General features: G+C 40.2%; 1 protein-coding gene across 2 annotated transcripts in view; it reads left to right on the top strand.

The window, feature by feature from the left end:
• Nucleotides 1-18,888, top strand: part of pcdh11 (protocadherin 11) — a 220,553-nt gene that overhangs the window by 3,863 nt on the left and 197,802 nt on the right. For both annotated transcript variants that reach the window (XM_061787939.1, XM_061787940.1), the window contains exons 2-3: nucleotides 3,266-3,845; nucleotides 10,626-13,133. In XM_061787939.1, the coding sequence (XP_061643923.1) occupies nucleotides 3,306-3,845; nucleotides 10,626-13,133 (3,048 nt within the window). In that variant the 5' untranslated portion in view covers nucleotides 3,266-3,305. The remainder of the gene's footprint in view (nucleotides 1-3,265; nucleotides 3,846-10,625; nucleotides 13,134-18,888) is intronic.

Raw genomic sequence — 18,888 nt, 5'->3', positions numbered from 1 at the left:
TGTCATTTTATGAGAAAGACAAAATCTAGATTATTCTTTGATCCGTCCTGTTTTACTCCCTTTTCACTGCAATGAATCACATTTGATTTCAGGATTAAATTCAAACTTCATCGTCACTTGGAGTGCCTTACCATCGTCACAGTAAAGCAATCCATTGTCTGATATGACGCACACTTCAAAGTGTTCCACACTTACTAAAGGGATGTAACTCATCCATATTTTGACACAGCAGCACAATACCGTGCTGTGCTATTCATGCAATGTAAGTAAACCTCACACTGATCAATGTCAGCTTTTCTTCTTGTCAAACTGTTCTTTAATGAGTCTCGTGTGGCCTTTTTTACATGTATGAAAAGAAACATTTCTCAATTGTTGCTATTTAAAAACTGGTTACATCAAATTCTTACTTTTAATCAATTCCCCTTTGTCAGTGAATGTATTTGCCTTGCCAAAAGCAGAGGACCCATGTAGTGCAATTTAGGAATTCATGCCTTTTCCTACAGGTTATTGTTTGACTGGTAAAGTAGGAGGGAAATTTATTAAACATATTTTATTTCCCTAATTCCCAAAGAGTTACAGTATTTGTGGTCTCCTGTCACTAGCGAATATATTTCTAATAGAGTGTCATTTATGTGACGGCTGTCACACTTGTTTACCTTGCGTTGAAGAAAATTAATTATGGAATGATACAGACCAACATTCTCAAAGTACAGTCGTCAAACATTTTACACTGATATACTCATGGGATGTATAATTGGTAATAATTATCTATAACAGACTTATTTAGAGTAACTGTCATCCATCCATCTTCTGTACCGCTTTATCCTCACAAGGGTCGCAGACGTGGTGGAGCTTATCCCAGCTATCTTCGGGCGAGAGGCGGGCAGCTCGTCGCACCCTGAGCTCGTCGCCAGCCAATCGCAGGGCACATATAAACAAACAATCATTCGCACTGACATTCACACCTAAGGGCAATTTAGAATCTTCAATCAAACTAGCATGCTTGTTTTTGGGATGTGGGAGGAAACTGGAGTGCCCAGAGAAAACCCATGCAGGCACAGGGAGAACATGCAAACTCCACACAGGCGGGGCCGGGAATTCAACCCCGGTCCTCAGAAGTGTGAGGCAGATGTGCTAACCAGTCGTCCACCGTGCCGCCAGTAACTGTCAATATAATATATTTATTAGTACAGTATTCTGTTAAAACCCGACAAATCTCTGTCAAAACATTTATTGACCCCTGTAGTATTTATGATATGGAAGGTTTAACAATTGGTTCAAAGAATCACAACGGTCAGAAAAATTGGTTAAATATAAGTCCATTATTGTCTTCGATATAGTAAATTGTATGCAAAATATTTTTTGGAAATGAGGGTGTTTAGAGATGTAAAGGAAATATACACTCACCAGCCACAATATTAAACAGTCCCGCACAGGCCTCTGACACAGTCAGTCAAAAGTAAGCCTATTATAAAGCCAGAATTTGTGATACATCTCATGTTTTGGATCTCATTAGATAGTGCAGGTGGCCGATAAAGTGGTGGTGGCATGGGTGGGCATAGTAATCGATTCACTGATCCTTAAGAATGGTTGATTATAGAAAAAAATGATTATTTATGAATCTTATCTTGATGTAGTTGAGGCAAAAGGGAGTACACTACCTGGATGAAACCAGCAGAGGCACTGTTGACTCTCAACTATTTTGTGGTCGAAAGATGAACAACATGACCTCAACGACGGGATGTCTTCCATCCATGCTATAGCAACATTTCCAGAAAGTTTTAATCTGCTAAATACGATTCTAGCACTAAAGCAATAATTCAGAACTCTGAGAAAGATTTGCCAGTCCTTTAAAGATAATAAAAAGCAATTGGTTAATTGATGTTCAATTTGCTACATTCAGTCGTTCAAGTAAGTGTAGTCAAATGTCCATCCCTTTTTCCAAGTGATTGCAGCAGCGTATGCATTGTCAGTCTTATGGTATGTGCACGATTCATTGCTATGATAAACCCAAATTAATTTCCGTTCAATTCAAAAAAATGTATTACAAAATTTACGGAGTCCCCCTGGTGCCAAGGTATGAGAAAAATAAAATTCATTGATAATCTGTTCCCTCAGTTTAGTAATCCGTTCCCTCAGTTTAGTAAACTGTACCCTCAGTTTAGCAAATGTCTGGGGCTCCGTATACCTACGTATATCTGTCAAGTGAAGTAAATTCTATTTGTATGTTATATTCTTACTCGTGTGAATTATGTGTATAAATTGTCATGTCGTGATATATCCTACATCCCATTTTTTCAACTGAAAGGCAATATTGCTGTAGTTCGAGGGGGTTGATCATTATATAGCAGTACTAGCAGGACTGGCTACAATTAGCCTGCGTGTTTCCTAAACACAGTACTAAACTGAGGGTACGGTTTACTAAACTGAGGGTACGGTTTACTAAACTGATGGTACAGATTACTAAACTGAGGGTACAGATTACTAAACTGAGGGTACAGTTTACTAAATTGAGGGTACAGATTACTAAACTGAGGGTACAGATTACTAAATTGAGGGAACAGATTATCAATGAATTTTATTTTTCTCATACCTTGGCACCAGGGGGGCTCCGTACAAGGAAAGGCATAAAATATATTTGAAACATATATTTGACAACACAAATGCTCACACTAATTTTAAATTGCTGTCTGTTTCATTCTGCCGCACGTGGGCGTTCACAAAATTCTCCGGAGCTCGATTGTTTACATTCATAGCAAATTAGGCTTTCTATTAATAGCTGATGTCAAGTGTTACAACTCACAGTGATGTACGTGTGCATACATGCAAGCACCAGAGCGTAACGCCTTCTCCTGGTCAAATGATGTTCAATGCTTATGCATTGCATTGATTCACACCCATTTGACATGAATGAAGGTCTTACGTGGACAATCTGTCAATGCAAAGTATCTTACTGCCACTGGTTCCTGCATTTTTTAGACCCAAAAAATGACCGGTATTGTCAAAAGTAATTACATGGACTGATGGAAAATGTGAAGTGTGAACCTTGATGTGTTCTCTTGCTCAGAATACGTGAGCAAAGGTTAATGTTGTAAAACTACCTTTAATTTGCTCTCAAAGACATTAGAAGGATGGGTGTTCATAACTTGTTGAGATGAATAGGTCACAACTGCAGCAGAAATTGAACACTATGTACAGTACATTCCAGTATTGACGTTATCTGTCCTTTGTTCTTTTGTTTCTCTGTCCCATTCTGTCGAGACAGGATTGCCTCTGTGGAAGTGAAGCTCCATCCACTCTTGAGTATGAACTTAGCAAGTCAGACTTATGTGCTGGTGGTCTTTCTCACCTCCACGGTCTTCATATGCCGGGCCCAGGAGAGAGACTACACAGTGAAGGAGGAGCAGCCAGAGAATGTACGCATCGGAAACTTGCGCAGGGATCTCGACCTCAATCTCGACCCCAACATCCGGCTGTCCTCACCCCTGCAATTCAAGCCTGTGTACAAGACAGGCGACGTGCCTTTGGTGAGGGTGGAGGCCAACACAGGGGAGATCTTTACTACCAATCACCGAATCGACAGGGAGAAGCTATGCTCGGGGGTCTTTGCAGAAAAACGCTGCTATTATGAAATTGAGGTGGCTGTGTTGCCCGATGAGATCTTCCGACTGGTCAAGATCCGTTTTCTGATTGAGGACGTCAATGACAACGCGCCCCTTTTCCAGTCCACGGTCATAAATATTTCCATCCCAGAGAACACAGCCATCAACACCCGATACCCAGTGCCCTCTGCGTTTGACCCTGATGTCGGGATCAATGGGATCCAACATTATGAGTTGGTCAAGGTAAGAATGTTACCTGTTTAATCCCACAGTTAGATATGTATTGCATTTTTGTCTTAATAAAGTACATACTGTATATATATTATAAGAATATGATTTAAATGTCATTGTGACTGACAGAATTATAAGGAAGAATTATAAACACAAAAATACTTATATTTCATCAACCACAAATGCACAAATTAAGAAATCCAATACCACTCAGTCAGTATTTTAGAAGATAAAAATACTATTTTTCTATTGAAATAATATTAACATACTATTGTTAAAATAATACCTTTCTGACAATTGAACGCAGTTACTGTATTTGTAAAGGCTACCTACAGTATACCTGTTGTTGTAGAAGATTATAGTTTGCATATGTGAACAAACAATTAAATTGGGAATTTTCCTAATACATCATTCCACTAAAACATATATTCTAGGCCATTACTGAACATCCACAGTCACGTCTATTCAATCTTCCACATAATGTCTTTCAATAGTGAATTAGGTGAAAGTACTAAAGCTCGGATACTGATTCCCCCATGGACTCTGTCAAATAAATTACTTTTAGTGAACATTAGTGCCTTTTTGTGATTCATAAAATAAGCAGCCATGTACAGCAGATACTAACACATAAAGAATAGTCATCAGCAACCTCATTAGTGGATATGCTTGGACTCACAGACTATCTTGCTGTATCCCACATTTCTGTATGGGGTTTCCTACATTTGCTTTCGCTACAGGTTTTTGCTATTTTTTCCCCTAAATAAAGTTCTTTATCCTCACCGTCCATTGCGAACCCCCAACATCACGCACTTTTACTACTGCTTTATCAGTTGCCATATGGCTGCAGTGCATTTCCATACTGTCATCCTACATTGAAATACGATTGTATTTTCCATAAATATATCATGATGTCTACAATGTTTTATAAAAGTAATTAATACTTCCCTGTGCTACATTATGAGAAATTGCTGCAGTACCATTTATAGTGATCAGAACATGGGGTAGAAAATGCAGACACAGCAAAGAATGAATTGTCTAATTTCCAGGAACCGGTTAGATGGGTTGAACTTGGTCGATTAAAGTTGGTTAAGAAAAAATGCACAGTTTTATTTAAACAGACTTATGTTGAAAGAGAGAAAGCATTTCATCACCTAATTGATGCACTATTTTTGTTGCAATATTCTCCTTTGCTTAATGGAGTCACCCCCTTATACGGAAAAACAGGACAATTATCATACATTGCTCATTAACAGTCGACACAACCCTCCTTGGTTTGTGGATAGATTAATATTGAAAAAGTCACATGAAGTTTAACTTAAGAGGGTATGCAAGCACTCTGGAAGAAGGCTTAGGCATCGTAAATAAAGGAATTTTAGGACCGTGAGACAGAAATGAAAAGTCCACCTTGGAGTCTCAGATTAAGTTGACGTGTTGGTAAAACCGCAATCATCCACATCCCTTTCTGCTGTAATAGTAATTTGCATTTTTAAAGAGTTGCCACACTTCCAAGGCCTCTCCAGCGCAATGTCCTGAATTGTTCATGCCTGGAAAATCACCAAGCAAATGTTTTGCTCATTACAATGATCATTTGCAATCATTTCCGTTGTCCTTTTTCACAATATAAAGTGCACAGAAAGTTCCTCTAAGAGCATCCTCCGCACAGTATCCTTGATTTCTTCACTCTCATTAAACTCACAATGAATTTGAGATTAATTTCCTTGTGTTCTAGGTTCCATACATAAAATTCAGCAGGATTATTGAAAAGTGCCAGGTACATTTTCGACTCTGGTGGTTTTTTTTCTATTCTAAAGTGCAGGAGAAAGTCAAGCGTTTAGTAGGGAAAGAATGTGCAAGCATTTCCTAGAATAGCTCTTGGCTGCTAAGCCACCTTTGGAATACCAATATACGGTCCTGTGAGATTTGTCTGAAAAACACCCTCAGAATGATACTGTAGTTTGGCCAGTTTTCTTGTGTTGTGCTGGCTACAACGTGTGAATTGCTACCATTGTTTTTTTTACAAACTCACTGTCACTCCACGTTTGGTGTGCCCAGATTTTCTGTCAAAAAATCCCTGTGCGTCATAACACTTTTCCAAAGCTAAGGGGGAACTGTGTAGCTTTATCCTAAACAGTGCTCCAATACCGCAAACAAAAGTTGGTAATCAGGCTTTTGAGAGTGATTCTGGCACCGGTGTGGTCCAACAGTGTGTTTGTCACATCCCCTGAACTGCAGAGATAGGCATCCTTTCAAATGGTCAAGGTCAAAAAAAAAAAAAAGCAATCTCATGCATGAATGGAGAAAAATGAAAAAGGAGATTATATCACTGTACAGTACTCATTCCTGGGCGAACACAGCATCCAACACTGAAACATACTTAGGACTGAAAGATATTCTTCTTTAATTTTTTTGCTTGGAAGTTTGGCTTTCATACTGACCCCTTTTCTTATTCCACTGAATGAATTTGCAGCATCACACACTACATTAAACTGACTTTAATCTGTGTCAGCGTCTTCATACACATTTAAAGTGGGTGTCTTGTTCAAGTCGCCTAGTATAGATCAATGTGCTGCTGCCGGCTATGAAGGCTATGTCTCACTGATAAACTGCATGATGAAGTGGATGTCTGCATTTTAGTTGGCTGATCTCAGTGGCTCCTAGAGTAAGCATTCGACCATTGACCTTGTTTTTTCCAATGTACCGGTACATTGGACCGATGGATGTTGTGGTTTTAGAGTCTAAATTCTGTTAATGCTCAGTGACAAACCACCCCACTAATGGTATTGTGCAACAAAAATATTATTTGAATATTGCTATTCTTCCTCTGATATCTGGAGATTACTATAATCATGTAATCAGTTTTTGCCACAGCAGCTCTCATGAACAAATTACAAATTCAACCTCCATCAAAGAAGGAGAAAATATGGACCTTTTTTTGTCGTTTAAACTTTTTATTGAAAGTTGTATCAAATAAGCTAGATTCTTCTGGATAAAAAGTTCAGTATCATTATTTATTTTCCTCAAAATTTATTATTTTTGTTTTGTAGTAATACTCTCGGCGGCACAGTACACGACTGGATAGCACATCTGCCTCACAGTTATGAGGACCGGGGTTCGAATCCCTGCCCCGCCTGTGTGGAGTTTTCAGGTTTTCTTCAGGCACTCCGGTTTCCTCCCACATCCCAAAAACATGCGTTTTAGGTTGATTGAGGACTCTAAAATTGCCCGTAGGTGTGAATGTGAGTGGGGATGGTTGTTTGTTTCTATGTGCCCTGCGAATGGTTGGCGACCGATTCACCGCCCAAAGATAGCTGGGATAGGCTCCAGCAGCCCGCGACCCTAGTGAGGGCATGCAGTAAAGAAAATGGATGGATGGATGGATGGATGGATGGATGTAATAGTCTCTGATGTGAAGATACACCTGTCTACTTTTCTGTCTTTGTCAAATTTATGAAATAACAGTCAGCCAACAAAATAGATAAGATCTGGTAACAAGGATGGTAGTGGAATGAGAAACTAAGACTCACACACCATACCACCACCACCACTGGGCACAGCAGACATACCTGCCCCAAATATTGTGCATCGTGAGATTTCGGCCATTTTTTTCAGTATATTCAAGTCTTGAAAAGTTTTCTCGCAGCTCATTTTAATATGGCCACACGACGTGACTGCCATGGCAAATGTTAACACACGGCCTGTCACATTTGCTCATCCCGCCCACCTACGTTGTCTCACGACATCCCGTTTTGTCCATGGTGGCCTGAAACAGGGCTGGAGTGGCCACCAGGAACGTAATGTAAACATAGCCTAAAGGCCTTTTCACACTGCACTTGCTCAGTGTGAAAGGCCCCTGCGTCAAAAGCGCAACGTCGACGGCAACATGGGTGCGGCCATCCCATATTTGGAAGTGGTGACGCAACAGCCGAGAAGTAAGTCGGGAGGCTTTTCCCACTGAGTGGACTGCAACTCGGCAATATATATTTTTCATTATTGGAAAAGAAAGCCCTAACTTTACTTATTTTAAGAAGGAAGCGGGAATGCAGCAGCAAAAAAAGGGAATGTGAATAGCCCATAATAATCATAATAATTATCATAATAATAAGTTTAAACTCGTTCATGAGCTTTCTGGTTCCAGAAAGAGCGCTTCGAGGCGTATTTCAGCCTGAGCAAAAGCTTTGAAAGGGAGTTTGAAAGTCTCCCGCAGAGACGTCTCGGTATATTATTTTTCTATTGACCCAGAGGTCGGGGTAGTGGGACAGCGCAATTATTATGCCTTCCTCCATTTCCCCCTTGCTGTTTACAGAAGAAGTCAGCCAAAATAGCACTCAGAAATCACTCCGCTAGCCCATTGGAGGTGCTTTTTGACATCACCGCGTCAACGCATCACAATAGAACATTTTTCTATCCACACTGAGCGTCAGATGCCCTCTGCATTGAATGCACTGACGACTGACAAAACGCACTGACGCCCCCTCAGCACACAAACAATGAATGGGAAAGTCAAGGGCATCAGACACTGTGCCAAGTGCAGTGTGAAAAGGCCTTAAGATCGCTGGTTTCTCTCAATATTATAAAGAGGTGCGAGGTCTTATGAGGGTCATCACCGTCACGACAGTCACTCTGATATATTCCCAAACCAAACTCGATCTCCTCTGAGCTTTAATAAGGTCATCAACTTGACTGAAAGATGCATCGTCTGATAATCTGAGGCGCTCTCTGGAGAAGAGGGGTGAGAAGTCATCCTTTGCTCATCAGCTGCTAGCACTTCCTCTGTTGGCATCCCTCATTCATTTTCATTTAAATTAGGGCAGATTTGATTACACAGTGTACTCCCACATCCACTTTAGTGCCCTGATCCCTATCTAATTATCTCCAAAAATGTTGGCTCATTAGTGCGTTATGAATGATAATTCCTTTACGTTCTTTGACGTACTGTAGCCATTCAGTACGTGTAGTGACAAACAGAGCAAGCTACGGTGTGACGTGTTCCGCACACTTAGCAGTTTGGAGCTGCATCGTCCTTCTTTCTCAGCCTAAGGGTTTCGAGTGAGTGATTCCTAGTAGAATTTTGGCCTTCCCTTGGCCTTCCTGAGATCTTATCACAATCCACCAGACTAATTCTGTATTCAGGAGTGTGCGCAGCCTGAGAGATAGTTCTCCTCATCTTATTGAAATGCACTGGGTGCTGTCTTGTCAGCTGTAAAATTGTGTGAAACCAAGACAAAAGCAACAAGGAAATGCTGGCTCATAAATCATCGTGCAACATTCCTTTTGATGCATGCTAACTCAAAATCCCACTATTAACATTAGTATTTGGCAAAAATCAGTCTGCCACTACTAAGCTACTACTGTAGCTACAAGCCATTCAAACAACGGATAATTGAAGAGCATTGATAAGTAACAGAGCCACAAGACTGTTGCAAGAAAGCTCTAGTGCAGTGCATTGTGCTGAAAAGTGTTTTTTCTACATTCTCACACAAAGTTTTTAATGCCAGGTTTCTGCATTCCTGCGGGACTTTTGCATGCCATAATGTACCTCAAAAGGTAGCCTGAGAGATCATTGCTGCTGTCAGGGCTGTTTTTAAGTAGTTCTGTCAATCGTCTTGACAACAGTCTCTGCAAGCAATTTGTTTCTGAGTACACAATAATTTACATGCTGAACCTGCATGTTCCCATGTGTCGACTTTACGCTTGCACAAGGACGGTCCTAGATTCTAAAAACCTTCGAGGATTGTTGTGTATACAATTTCCCTACTTTAACATGAAAAATGTATCTTAATCTCATTTGATGGCTGTGCATAGACGGAGTAATCACTTCCAACATTATGTGCAGCATGAAGCTTATCTTTTTAAAGAGAACCCTTTTTCTTCTTTCACCATGAAACTGCTTCTGACTGAAAGAGCTTCAAAGAGCTTCTTTGTTTCATAATGTGCATGCAGCTCATTCATGGGCTTGATCTTTTTATTTCCCCTCTCTCTCGGTCTCTCTCTCTCTCTCTCTCTCTCCCCCCCCCCCCCCTCTCTCTCTCTCTCTCTCTCTCTCTTTCCCTCTGTCTTGCTCTCTTACCCCCACACCCAACATCCCCCCTATGCTTACATCCGCCCCCTTCTGTTTGAATCTGTGCATAGAGCCATACCTGTTAGAAACTCTAAACACTAGTGCTATTTTTCGAGAGGAATGCAATTAAGTTTACAACTATTGCCAGTTCTTTCAGTTTTTAATTTGGAATTACATAAACATATGATATCAGAAAATCTGATGTGAAGCCTAAGGATGTAGTACTTTTGGATAACTAGGGGTCTTGAGTGATTACAATGAATGGCCACATTTTAAAAAGGCCTGATTGACTTTAGGTTTCATTCATGTTGTGAAGCCTGCAGTGATTGAACCGATTGCAGCTTTGATATAGGCTGTTGATGGGCATGTTTTTGATTTGAGATGTGAGCATAGTACTGTACATACAGTAGCCTTACTTCAAGATCAGACTCTCAGACTATTTAATTGTAGTCTTTGCATTCATCATAGGTTAAAAGTTTGATCAAAATTGCAGTACTAAGATTATCTAACCTTAGGAACTTCTTTAACAAACTGTAATGGCTTTTTAAAACTGTGAAAGTGCAAAGGTGATATAGTACTACAGTCCAGCGAATATTAAGGGCCAATCATTTTCATATACCTCTACATAAGAAACTTAGAGCACAGCACCATAAAAACTGTGAATTTAAACTGTATATATTGTCATTTTGAGTAGGGGAGTGAGTGTGAATTAGTATTTTGTTTTGTCTTTTCAGAGTGTCGGAGAATTTGGCTTAGACATCATTGAGACACCTGAGGGTGACAAGTGGCCACAGTTGATCGTTCAGCAGAACCTAGACCGTGAGCAGAAGGATACCTTTGTCATGAAGATAAAGGTGGAAGATGGTGGTAAACCTCCCAAGTCCAGCACTGCTATCCTCCAAGTCACCATCTCCGACGTCAATGACAATCGTCCTGTCTTCAAGGATAGCGAGTTGGAGGTCACGGTACCAGAGAATGCCCCCACAGGGACTTCGGTTGTTCAGCTTCATGCAACGGATGCAGACCTAGGGTCCAATGCCCAGATTCACTTCGCCTTCAGTAACCAGATCTCTGCCTCTACCAAACGCCACTTTGCCGTTGATAGCACGACAGGATTGATCACCGTAAAGCAGTCACTGGACAGGGAGTTGACTCCTGTTCACAAACTTATTGTTCTGGCCAGTGACAGCAGCTCAACGCCCTCAAGGGCCACAGTGACTATCAATGTTACAGATGTTAATGACAATGTTCCCTCCATTGACACACGTTATATAATCAACTTGGTGAACGGGACTGTGCTGTTGTCTGAGAATGCCCCGCTCAACACCAAAATAGCCCTCATCACAGTTACAGACAGAGATGCAGATCTCTATGGAAAAGTCACCTGCTATACTGACCATGATGTTCCATTTCGTCTGAAACCTGTCTTTAATGATCAGTTTTTACTAGAGACAGCTGCTCCCCTGGATTATGAGACAACTAGAGAATATGCAATTAGGATAGTAGCCTCGGATAGGGGGACGCCTCCTTTGAACACTTCAGCTATGGTTTTAATTAAAATCAAAGATGAGAACGACAATGTGCCCATCTTCCCCCAGCCAGAAATTCAACTTTCCATACCAGAGAATAATGACCCGTCCTCACAGTTAATAAAAATCAGTGCCACTGATGCAGACAGCGGACATAATGCAGAGATTATTTATACCCTGGGCCCTGATGCACCCGACGGGTTTAATATAGACAGACAGTCAGGAATCCTTTCGGTTGGCAAACGACTGGACAGAGAGAAGCAGGAGGGGTATTCATTCACTGTCATAGGCAGGGACAATGGTTCATCATCCCTGCAGAGCAATGTCACTGTCAGGCTAATCGTTCAGGACCTTAATGACAACAGTCCAGCTTTCACACACCCCGAGTACAACTTCTATGTGCCAGAAAACCTTCCTCTGTTTGGAACTGTGGGTTTAATTACAGTGACAGACGCCGATGCAGGAGATAACGCTGTTGTGACTCTGTCCATTTTGAATGGGAAAGATAATTTCATCATTGACCCTCAAACTGGCGTAATCAAGCCCAATATCACCTTTGATCGGGAGCAGCAGAGCTCTTATACTTTTATGGTCAAGGCAGTGGATGGAGGACAACCTCCTAGCTCTTCCTATGCTAAGGTCACTATAAATGTGGTTGATGTAAATGACAATCGCCCTGTGTTTGTTGTTCCTGCTTCCAATTACTCATATGACCTAGTGCGGACCACCACCACCCCTGGTGATGTTGTTACAAGAGTGTTTGCCATTGACAATGACACAGGTATGAATGCTGAGCTCCAGTATAGCATTACCAGCAGCATCATCATCACATCTCGAGTCTCCCCTCGAGGCCTATTCTCCATCGACAAAACAACAGGCAACATAACACTGCAAGAGAAAATTGTGGCAGCAGATCAAGGGCTGCATAGGCTGGTTGTCAAAGTCAAAGATCTCGGGCAGCCGGAATCATTACAAGCTATTGCACTTATTCATTTATTTGTCAATGACACTGTTTCAAATGCCACTTTTATCCAAGAGCAGCTACAGAAAAGCATGGAGACGCCACTGGACCGAAACATAGGGGACAGTGAGGTAACAACACAGGCTAACGGATATGTGATTGTTGTCATAGCTATCATAGCTGGGACCATGACTGTCATCTTGGTGATATTTGTGACTGCCTTGGTGCGCTGCCGACAGACACCCAGACACAAAGTGGTGCAGAAGGGCAAGCAGAGCGGTGAGTGGGTGTCACCAAACCAAGAGAACCGTCAAATAAAAAAAAAGAAGAAGAGAAAGAAGCGATCCCCTAAGAGCCTCCTCCTGAACTTTGTGACCATAGATGAATCTAAGCCTGACGACCCTACACATGAGCATGTTAATGGTACGCTGGATCTCCCTGTGGAGCTAGAGGAGCAAACCATGGGGAAGTACAACTGGGCAACCACACCCACCACTTTCAAACCCGACAGCCCGGACTTAGCCAAGCATTACAAATCTGCGTCCCCTCAGCCTACATTTCAAATCAAACCAGAGACTCCGGTGGCCCCAAAGAAGCATCACGTGATCCAGGAGCTCCCTTTGGACAACACATTTGTGGTGGGCTGTGACACACTCTCCAAGTGCTCATCGACGAGCTCCGACCCATACAGTGTCTCAGAGTGCGGCTGTCAGGGGGGATTCAAGACTCCAGGGCAAATCACCACCCGACAGGTAATTCATGACTTCTTTTTTCAACCCGCCCACACTAGTCCCCATTCACACTTCCCCTGCTGCCCCAATGTAGTTGATTTGACAGGACGAAAGTGGCAATATGGAGCACAAAAACATTCCAAGACAAGCCAGGAAAATGTTTACATGAATGACATTTGCACTTGAAATTATAATGAAATTCATCACACAAGTGAGGCACCATAATCTTGTATGCACTCTCCTTTATAAGCAATCGTAATTGCATAAGCATACATGTGCAGGCTAATTTCACATTTGGAGCTTGATTAACAGCAGCAGTGCAATTTTGATTATTGGGTCATTTGAATTTGGAGGCTTTATTTTTTAATCACACTTCATACTGATTGTCACCTTCACCCAGTATGGAGCCAAGAAATTACCCAGTTTTTTTTTGTGTTTTGTTGTTGTTGTTATTTTCTTTTTTTTTAAATTCTGATAGAAATCAACAATTCAGATAAACAGCTATTGTCAGTGTACTTTCTGATGCTAAAAATCATCGATCCAATAGAAAATTATAAATCTGCTGCATGTAGCTGTTTACTTAAAACTCAACAACTCCATAAAGCTAGCACTGTTTGCTGTAACTACTATTGCAAGGAGGACTATTAGTACAATAAAAATCCAGCTATTCATCCATCGCAGTTATTGCACAACCACTTTAAGAGTGAGTGCCTGCATCATAGCCTTTTTCGAGTATGTTATGAGCAGTGATTACTGAACTGGACGCGGTCAAGCGCTGAGTTAAGCTGTGTGCAAATATTTAGATTTCCATTTAAACCAAACAAGCAAAAAGTAAACCCAGCAACCAGGTTGACGGAGACTTCTCACTTAATCAGCAATTTTGGAAAAACTGAAACTGTCCTGGTTTTATTGTGCAGGGAGTTGTTTCATCACAGAATGTTTCATGGGAAAGCTCGTTTAAATGAGGTAGTACAGCAAAGGACTTATGATTCCATAAAGAGAAATGTGCCAAATGTGAAGTACCCCAATAAATAAAGGCGGTTGAGGGAAATTAATGTAAATCAGAGGTAAGGAGAGGTGGCCTTGCTCGGTGCCGACAGCAAGAGCACAGTGCTGCGGGGAAGACGGAGTACTGCTCGGGGTGGGGGAAGGAGGAGGGGTCGCAGGGATCAAGGTGACGCAGAGCTTTGAGACCAATATACTTAAATACCAAGGGAGCACTAGTCCATAAAAAGCCTGCCCGTCCGACGTTACATTTAGCTCATAAACGATCTTCTTTAATGACCCCAATTACTGTTATAAATTGCATATGTAGATACACTTTCAGTACTTTGTTTAAATTCGCATCCAGGTTGAGGTTTGCCTTTTTACTGTGTTGTAGTTTGTTTTCAAAAAGATACTGAGAAGTTCGACAGTCATATGCCCAATTCATGTTACATACAGATTTTGGACATACTGGTATTTGTCCTCAAAATAGAAGCACATTTGAAAAAATAAATCCTGTACAGTAAATCAAGGTTGCAATTCAATGACACTCTAGGTTGCTGTTTATCCGGTGGCAAATGTGCTCTTGATTGTTTTTGCCTTGTTTTCTTTTTTCTTCTTTACCCTTTTTGTGGATTTAGTGGTTCTTTGGTTGACTTTCATTTCTGTCACGTTTACAATTATGAAATCTGCCATTCATACAGTTCTGGATCACTGCCATGATATTGCATCAATCTTTTGATTTTGTTTGATGAGGTCTTTGCTTTTGTTTATTGCTTCAAGTTTTACGAACGTGTGTGTGTGTTTTCTTTTGCTTTTTGATTCCTATAGTTTCTTTTATTTATGACATCCAGAAAGCCTAAACATTACTCTTGGCATGGTTCATCTGAATTACTGTTTATCCCAATAAGTATTATGCTCAGGATAAATTATGAGGACATCCACACTGAACATATATTCATTCCCTTCATCACCTTTTTTTGAAAACGTGGTTATAAGCCACGCTCTGTCTGACATGGTGTGTAATACATAAGGCTACTACAGCCCTGAGTACTAAAAGATTTAATTCACAATATGTTTACATGATCCATTCATGACTTATCAGAATTATTTTGCCCCCTCATTGTGATTGTGGCTGTCCTTAAAGATTTTAAAATATTCCTCACCTTTGAATTATATTATCCTCTTGGATTTTGAGCGTTGCAGATTGCAACTGATTTTCACTTGCTTGCCAGGGAAATAAAGTATCTTTAGAATCAATTTAAAATTAATCCATATATGATAACCAAACATTCTATCCAATCATATATTGCTCTGTGGAACTCTGACTGATACTTTGATTGATACAAGCACCCCAAAATATTTTCAAGATTATGTAGGAAAATAAATCCTAATTACCAACCATATTTTCAGCAGTTATTATAATATTATATTCTTTTGCCCCCTTAAGCATTTGACAAGTGTTGGCTCCCACTTTAGACATTAGATTTCCCTCCAGTTTTAAGTGTGATTATTTAAAGCCTATGTCATGGAGAAAAAAAAGCATGATGAAAATCTGTGGCTGCAAAGGTTAATTAAATGCACCAAAGGGTTAATCACTCGTAATACAGTATGATTAAAATCGTTGTAATTAGGTTTCGTATAAGGCTGATAAGAGAAGGGAAGGAGGTGGTGATCCGCTAAGATGACACTTGGATGTGTCAGCCTCAGATCCCAAAGTGATGTACTAATCGATGTTTGTTTACTGGGACTCTTTTACAAAACAATCTCTATGTTATATCATTGGTGTCTTTTTAAATACCTTGTATATTTATGAATGACGAATGAAGAAGGATCTGTTCAACAATTAGTTTGTGGAGACAATTTCAAGTGAGGCCCCTAAACTGTGTAATAGGAGACCACAAAAAAAATAAAAATAAATAAAAATAATCAACAATCATAATCCTAATTAAAAACAATCAATGAGAGTTTTGTTTGTTGTTTTGTTTGTTCTATAGAAGTAACTGGTGTAGGTATTTTAATATACTGTACCTCTAACCCAGGGCTCTAGAGTGTGACGAATTTCTCAACAGTGCACCTAAAAACACAATAGGTCGCACGGGTGCACCTACTCCACCTAGCGAAAAAAAAAATATCTCTGCGACTTTGAAAACACACACATTAAACCCATTGTGGTTTTAAACCAATCAGAATCAATGAAGGGCTCTAGCCCCCTCTGATTGGCCGTGGTTTTGTGCGTGTGTGTGTGTGTGTGTTTGTGTTTGCGTGTGTACATTCAAAATGCGGGTGCTGCAGTCAGACAGAGGTGCTATCATAGTTGAAGTTGTTTTCCAACAGCTAGCATGTAGCTGTACAATTACAGAATGTTGATCGGCATAAATTGAAGTTAAAATTGAGTTCCAAAGCCTAATGCCACAGCGACGATGTGGGAACATTTTGGATCCAATCCAGATGAACGTGACCATCCCACTAAAACCAACAAGCTTGTCGAATCACAACAAAAACTGACAACACAACATAAACCTCAAGTGACAAAATCCATTTAAAACATAACCATCCCTCCAATTTATTCAGCTGGCAACAGAAAACAGAGTGGGACATTTCCTGTCTTTGCTCAACAATGCAAATGTCACAGTGTTTATTGACACACGTTCACATTTAGAGTACAGCTTTACTCACTTTAAGAGATGCAACCCTTCAACACATTGACAAACAAACATTTAAATAAATGCTGCAGTCTTTTGACAGGGAATACGAATCTTGACGCAAAACAGCGTGCTTTGATTGACTGGTATTGCTGTTAATTCATGTTATTACTTTGGACTTTTTCTTAACCAACTAGAACCTTGATTGGCAGGATATTTCCTGTTAAAGTATTAATCATTTTTTAAGTGCAATTTTTGTCAACAAAGCCTGAGTCTTTTTTATTTATATTTTTTTATTTATCAAAGATATTTTATTCATTGTTTCACATTTCAGTGCCAGTGTTCAATATTCTAGAGCATTAAAAGATAATGGTTAATGGTTAAAGGAAGTAGTTGACTTATTATGCTCTAATATTATATATATATAATATTCGTCTGATATAATATTCGGCCTGATTCGTCTGAAAGTGCTAACCAACGCTTTAACACGAATCACTTTAAGCACCAACACTTCTCATTAAGTTACCTGTGTTTTAGAATTGTGCTTCAAATAAAGAACTTTATGTTGACCAGATTGTTAGTTAATCATTTACCAGTCAGTATTGCCTTAAAAGGCAGGAAGTTTTTTTTTCTTTTTTTCTTTTATTAAGAGTAAACCTGTAAAATGGGGGTGTTGAATGTGATGTGGTTGAAAATTTGGGTGCACCTAACTTTTGTACTGGCGCATCCAAGAAAAAAGTTAGGCGCACCAGTGCAACCTGTGCAAAACGTTAGTCTAGAGCCCTGCTCTAACACACTCCTGCTTCATACTCACTGAAAGCTGCTAAAAATAATGTAAAAAAAAAAATAAAATCCACCCAGTCTAGAAAAACACCCACATGCAGAGTAGCTTATGGGCTAAGGTCACCAAAATGCTTCCAGGGACTATACAGATGTAGCTGTTAAAGAGTACCTCTTGTAAAAGATACTTACGAGACTACAGATTTGTACTACCATATGGCTCCATTATAAAGTGACAATACCCCTCCCGCCAAACACACACACACACACACACACACACACACTCGCGCGCAAGCATTCACACTTCCCACTCTTCCTAGATTTTACATGTTTTATAATTTTCTTTTCATTTATGTGATGCATTGTCTTGGTGGTCAACCTTCTCACGAGTGATCAGTAGCACATGTGATGGTGTGCATTTAAGCAGGGGCTGATTAAGCATGCGCCACCTTGTTTGCCCGATCTTCAACATCACACCAACATGCAGGCAGACGACTAACCCATTTTTTCGTTGACCCTTTATTGAAGGGCGTTTATGGTCTTCTCTAATGACTAAATAGATGACAAACTAATGTACTGAGGCATACCTCTTACTCAATTGTTCACACCTTTTGGATAAACTAGAACAGAGATTATAAGCAAGATTCTCTCTCAGATCTGTTACCTCTGACCTCGCAAAACGATCACAGATGTTGACTAAAATCTTCTAGAAAGTATTTCCATATGTGTGGGAGTTGTTATATCTGTAAAGGGGCGAACCAGCAACAAATATTGTTGGTGTCACAGCCAATACCTTTGCATTGTGATGCATTTTTTAGGCTAAAAATACAGATACAAACCACTCATGGTGCTTGTGATGACTTACTGTTAGTGAGGAGCAACAGCAAATACCATGATTTCAGAACATTTCGAAAATGATAAAGCACCAAATATGGATATATGCATATTTTCAAAATTCATCATGTTTGGTTTCTTTTATTGAGTCATTGCATCCAAACCAACTTCCTTATACGAGCACTGTTGTGTATTGTCTCTGTGTGAGTCACATTCTCAGGCTCTTTCTCTCTCTCCCAGTCAATGCCAGTTTTGTGCTGCTTAAACTATGAAAACAACAGCACCATGTAATATTCTGTACATATCAGAGGACCCACTGGCAAGGGTCCGAAATACTTGGCCTAAATTCATCCAGATTTTGTTGTTTGAGTGGGGCGAAGAGTGCTAGCCTGGTGTCGTGGGAGACAAATTGGGAGTGAGAATTGGATGTGATTATATGATCTGATAAGTACAGGAAAAAAAATGCACAAGTCAATAGCATTCTTCAAGGAAACCTGACATGAAAATGAAGTGATTGCCAGCCATCCCTTGAA

This window comes from Phyllopteryx taeniolatus, chromosome 10 (assembly GCF_024500385.1).
Source record: "Phyllopteryx taeniolatus isolate TA_2022b chromosome 10, UOR_Ptae_1.2, whole genome shotgun sequence".
NCBI classification, from domain to species: domain Eukaryota; kingdom Metazoa; phylum Chordata; class Actinopteri; order Syngnathiformes; family Syngnathidae; genus Phyllopteryx; species Phyllopteryx taeniolatus.
This window is presented reverse-complemented; position numbering and strand designations above follow the sequence as displayed.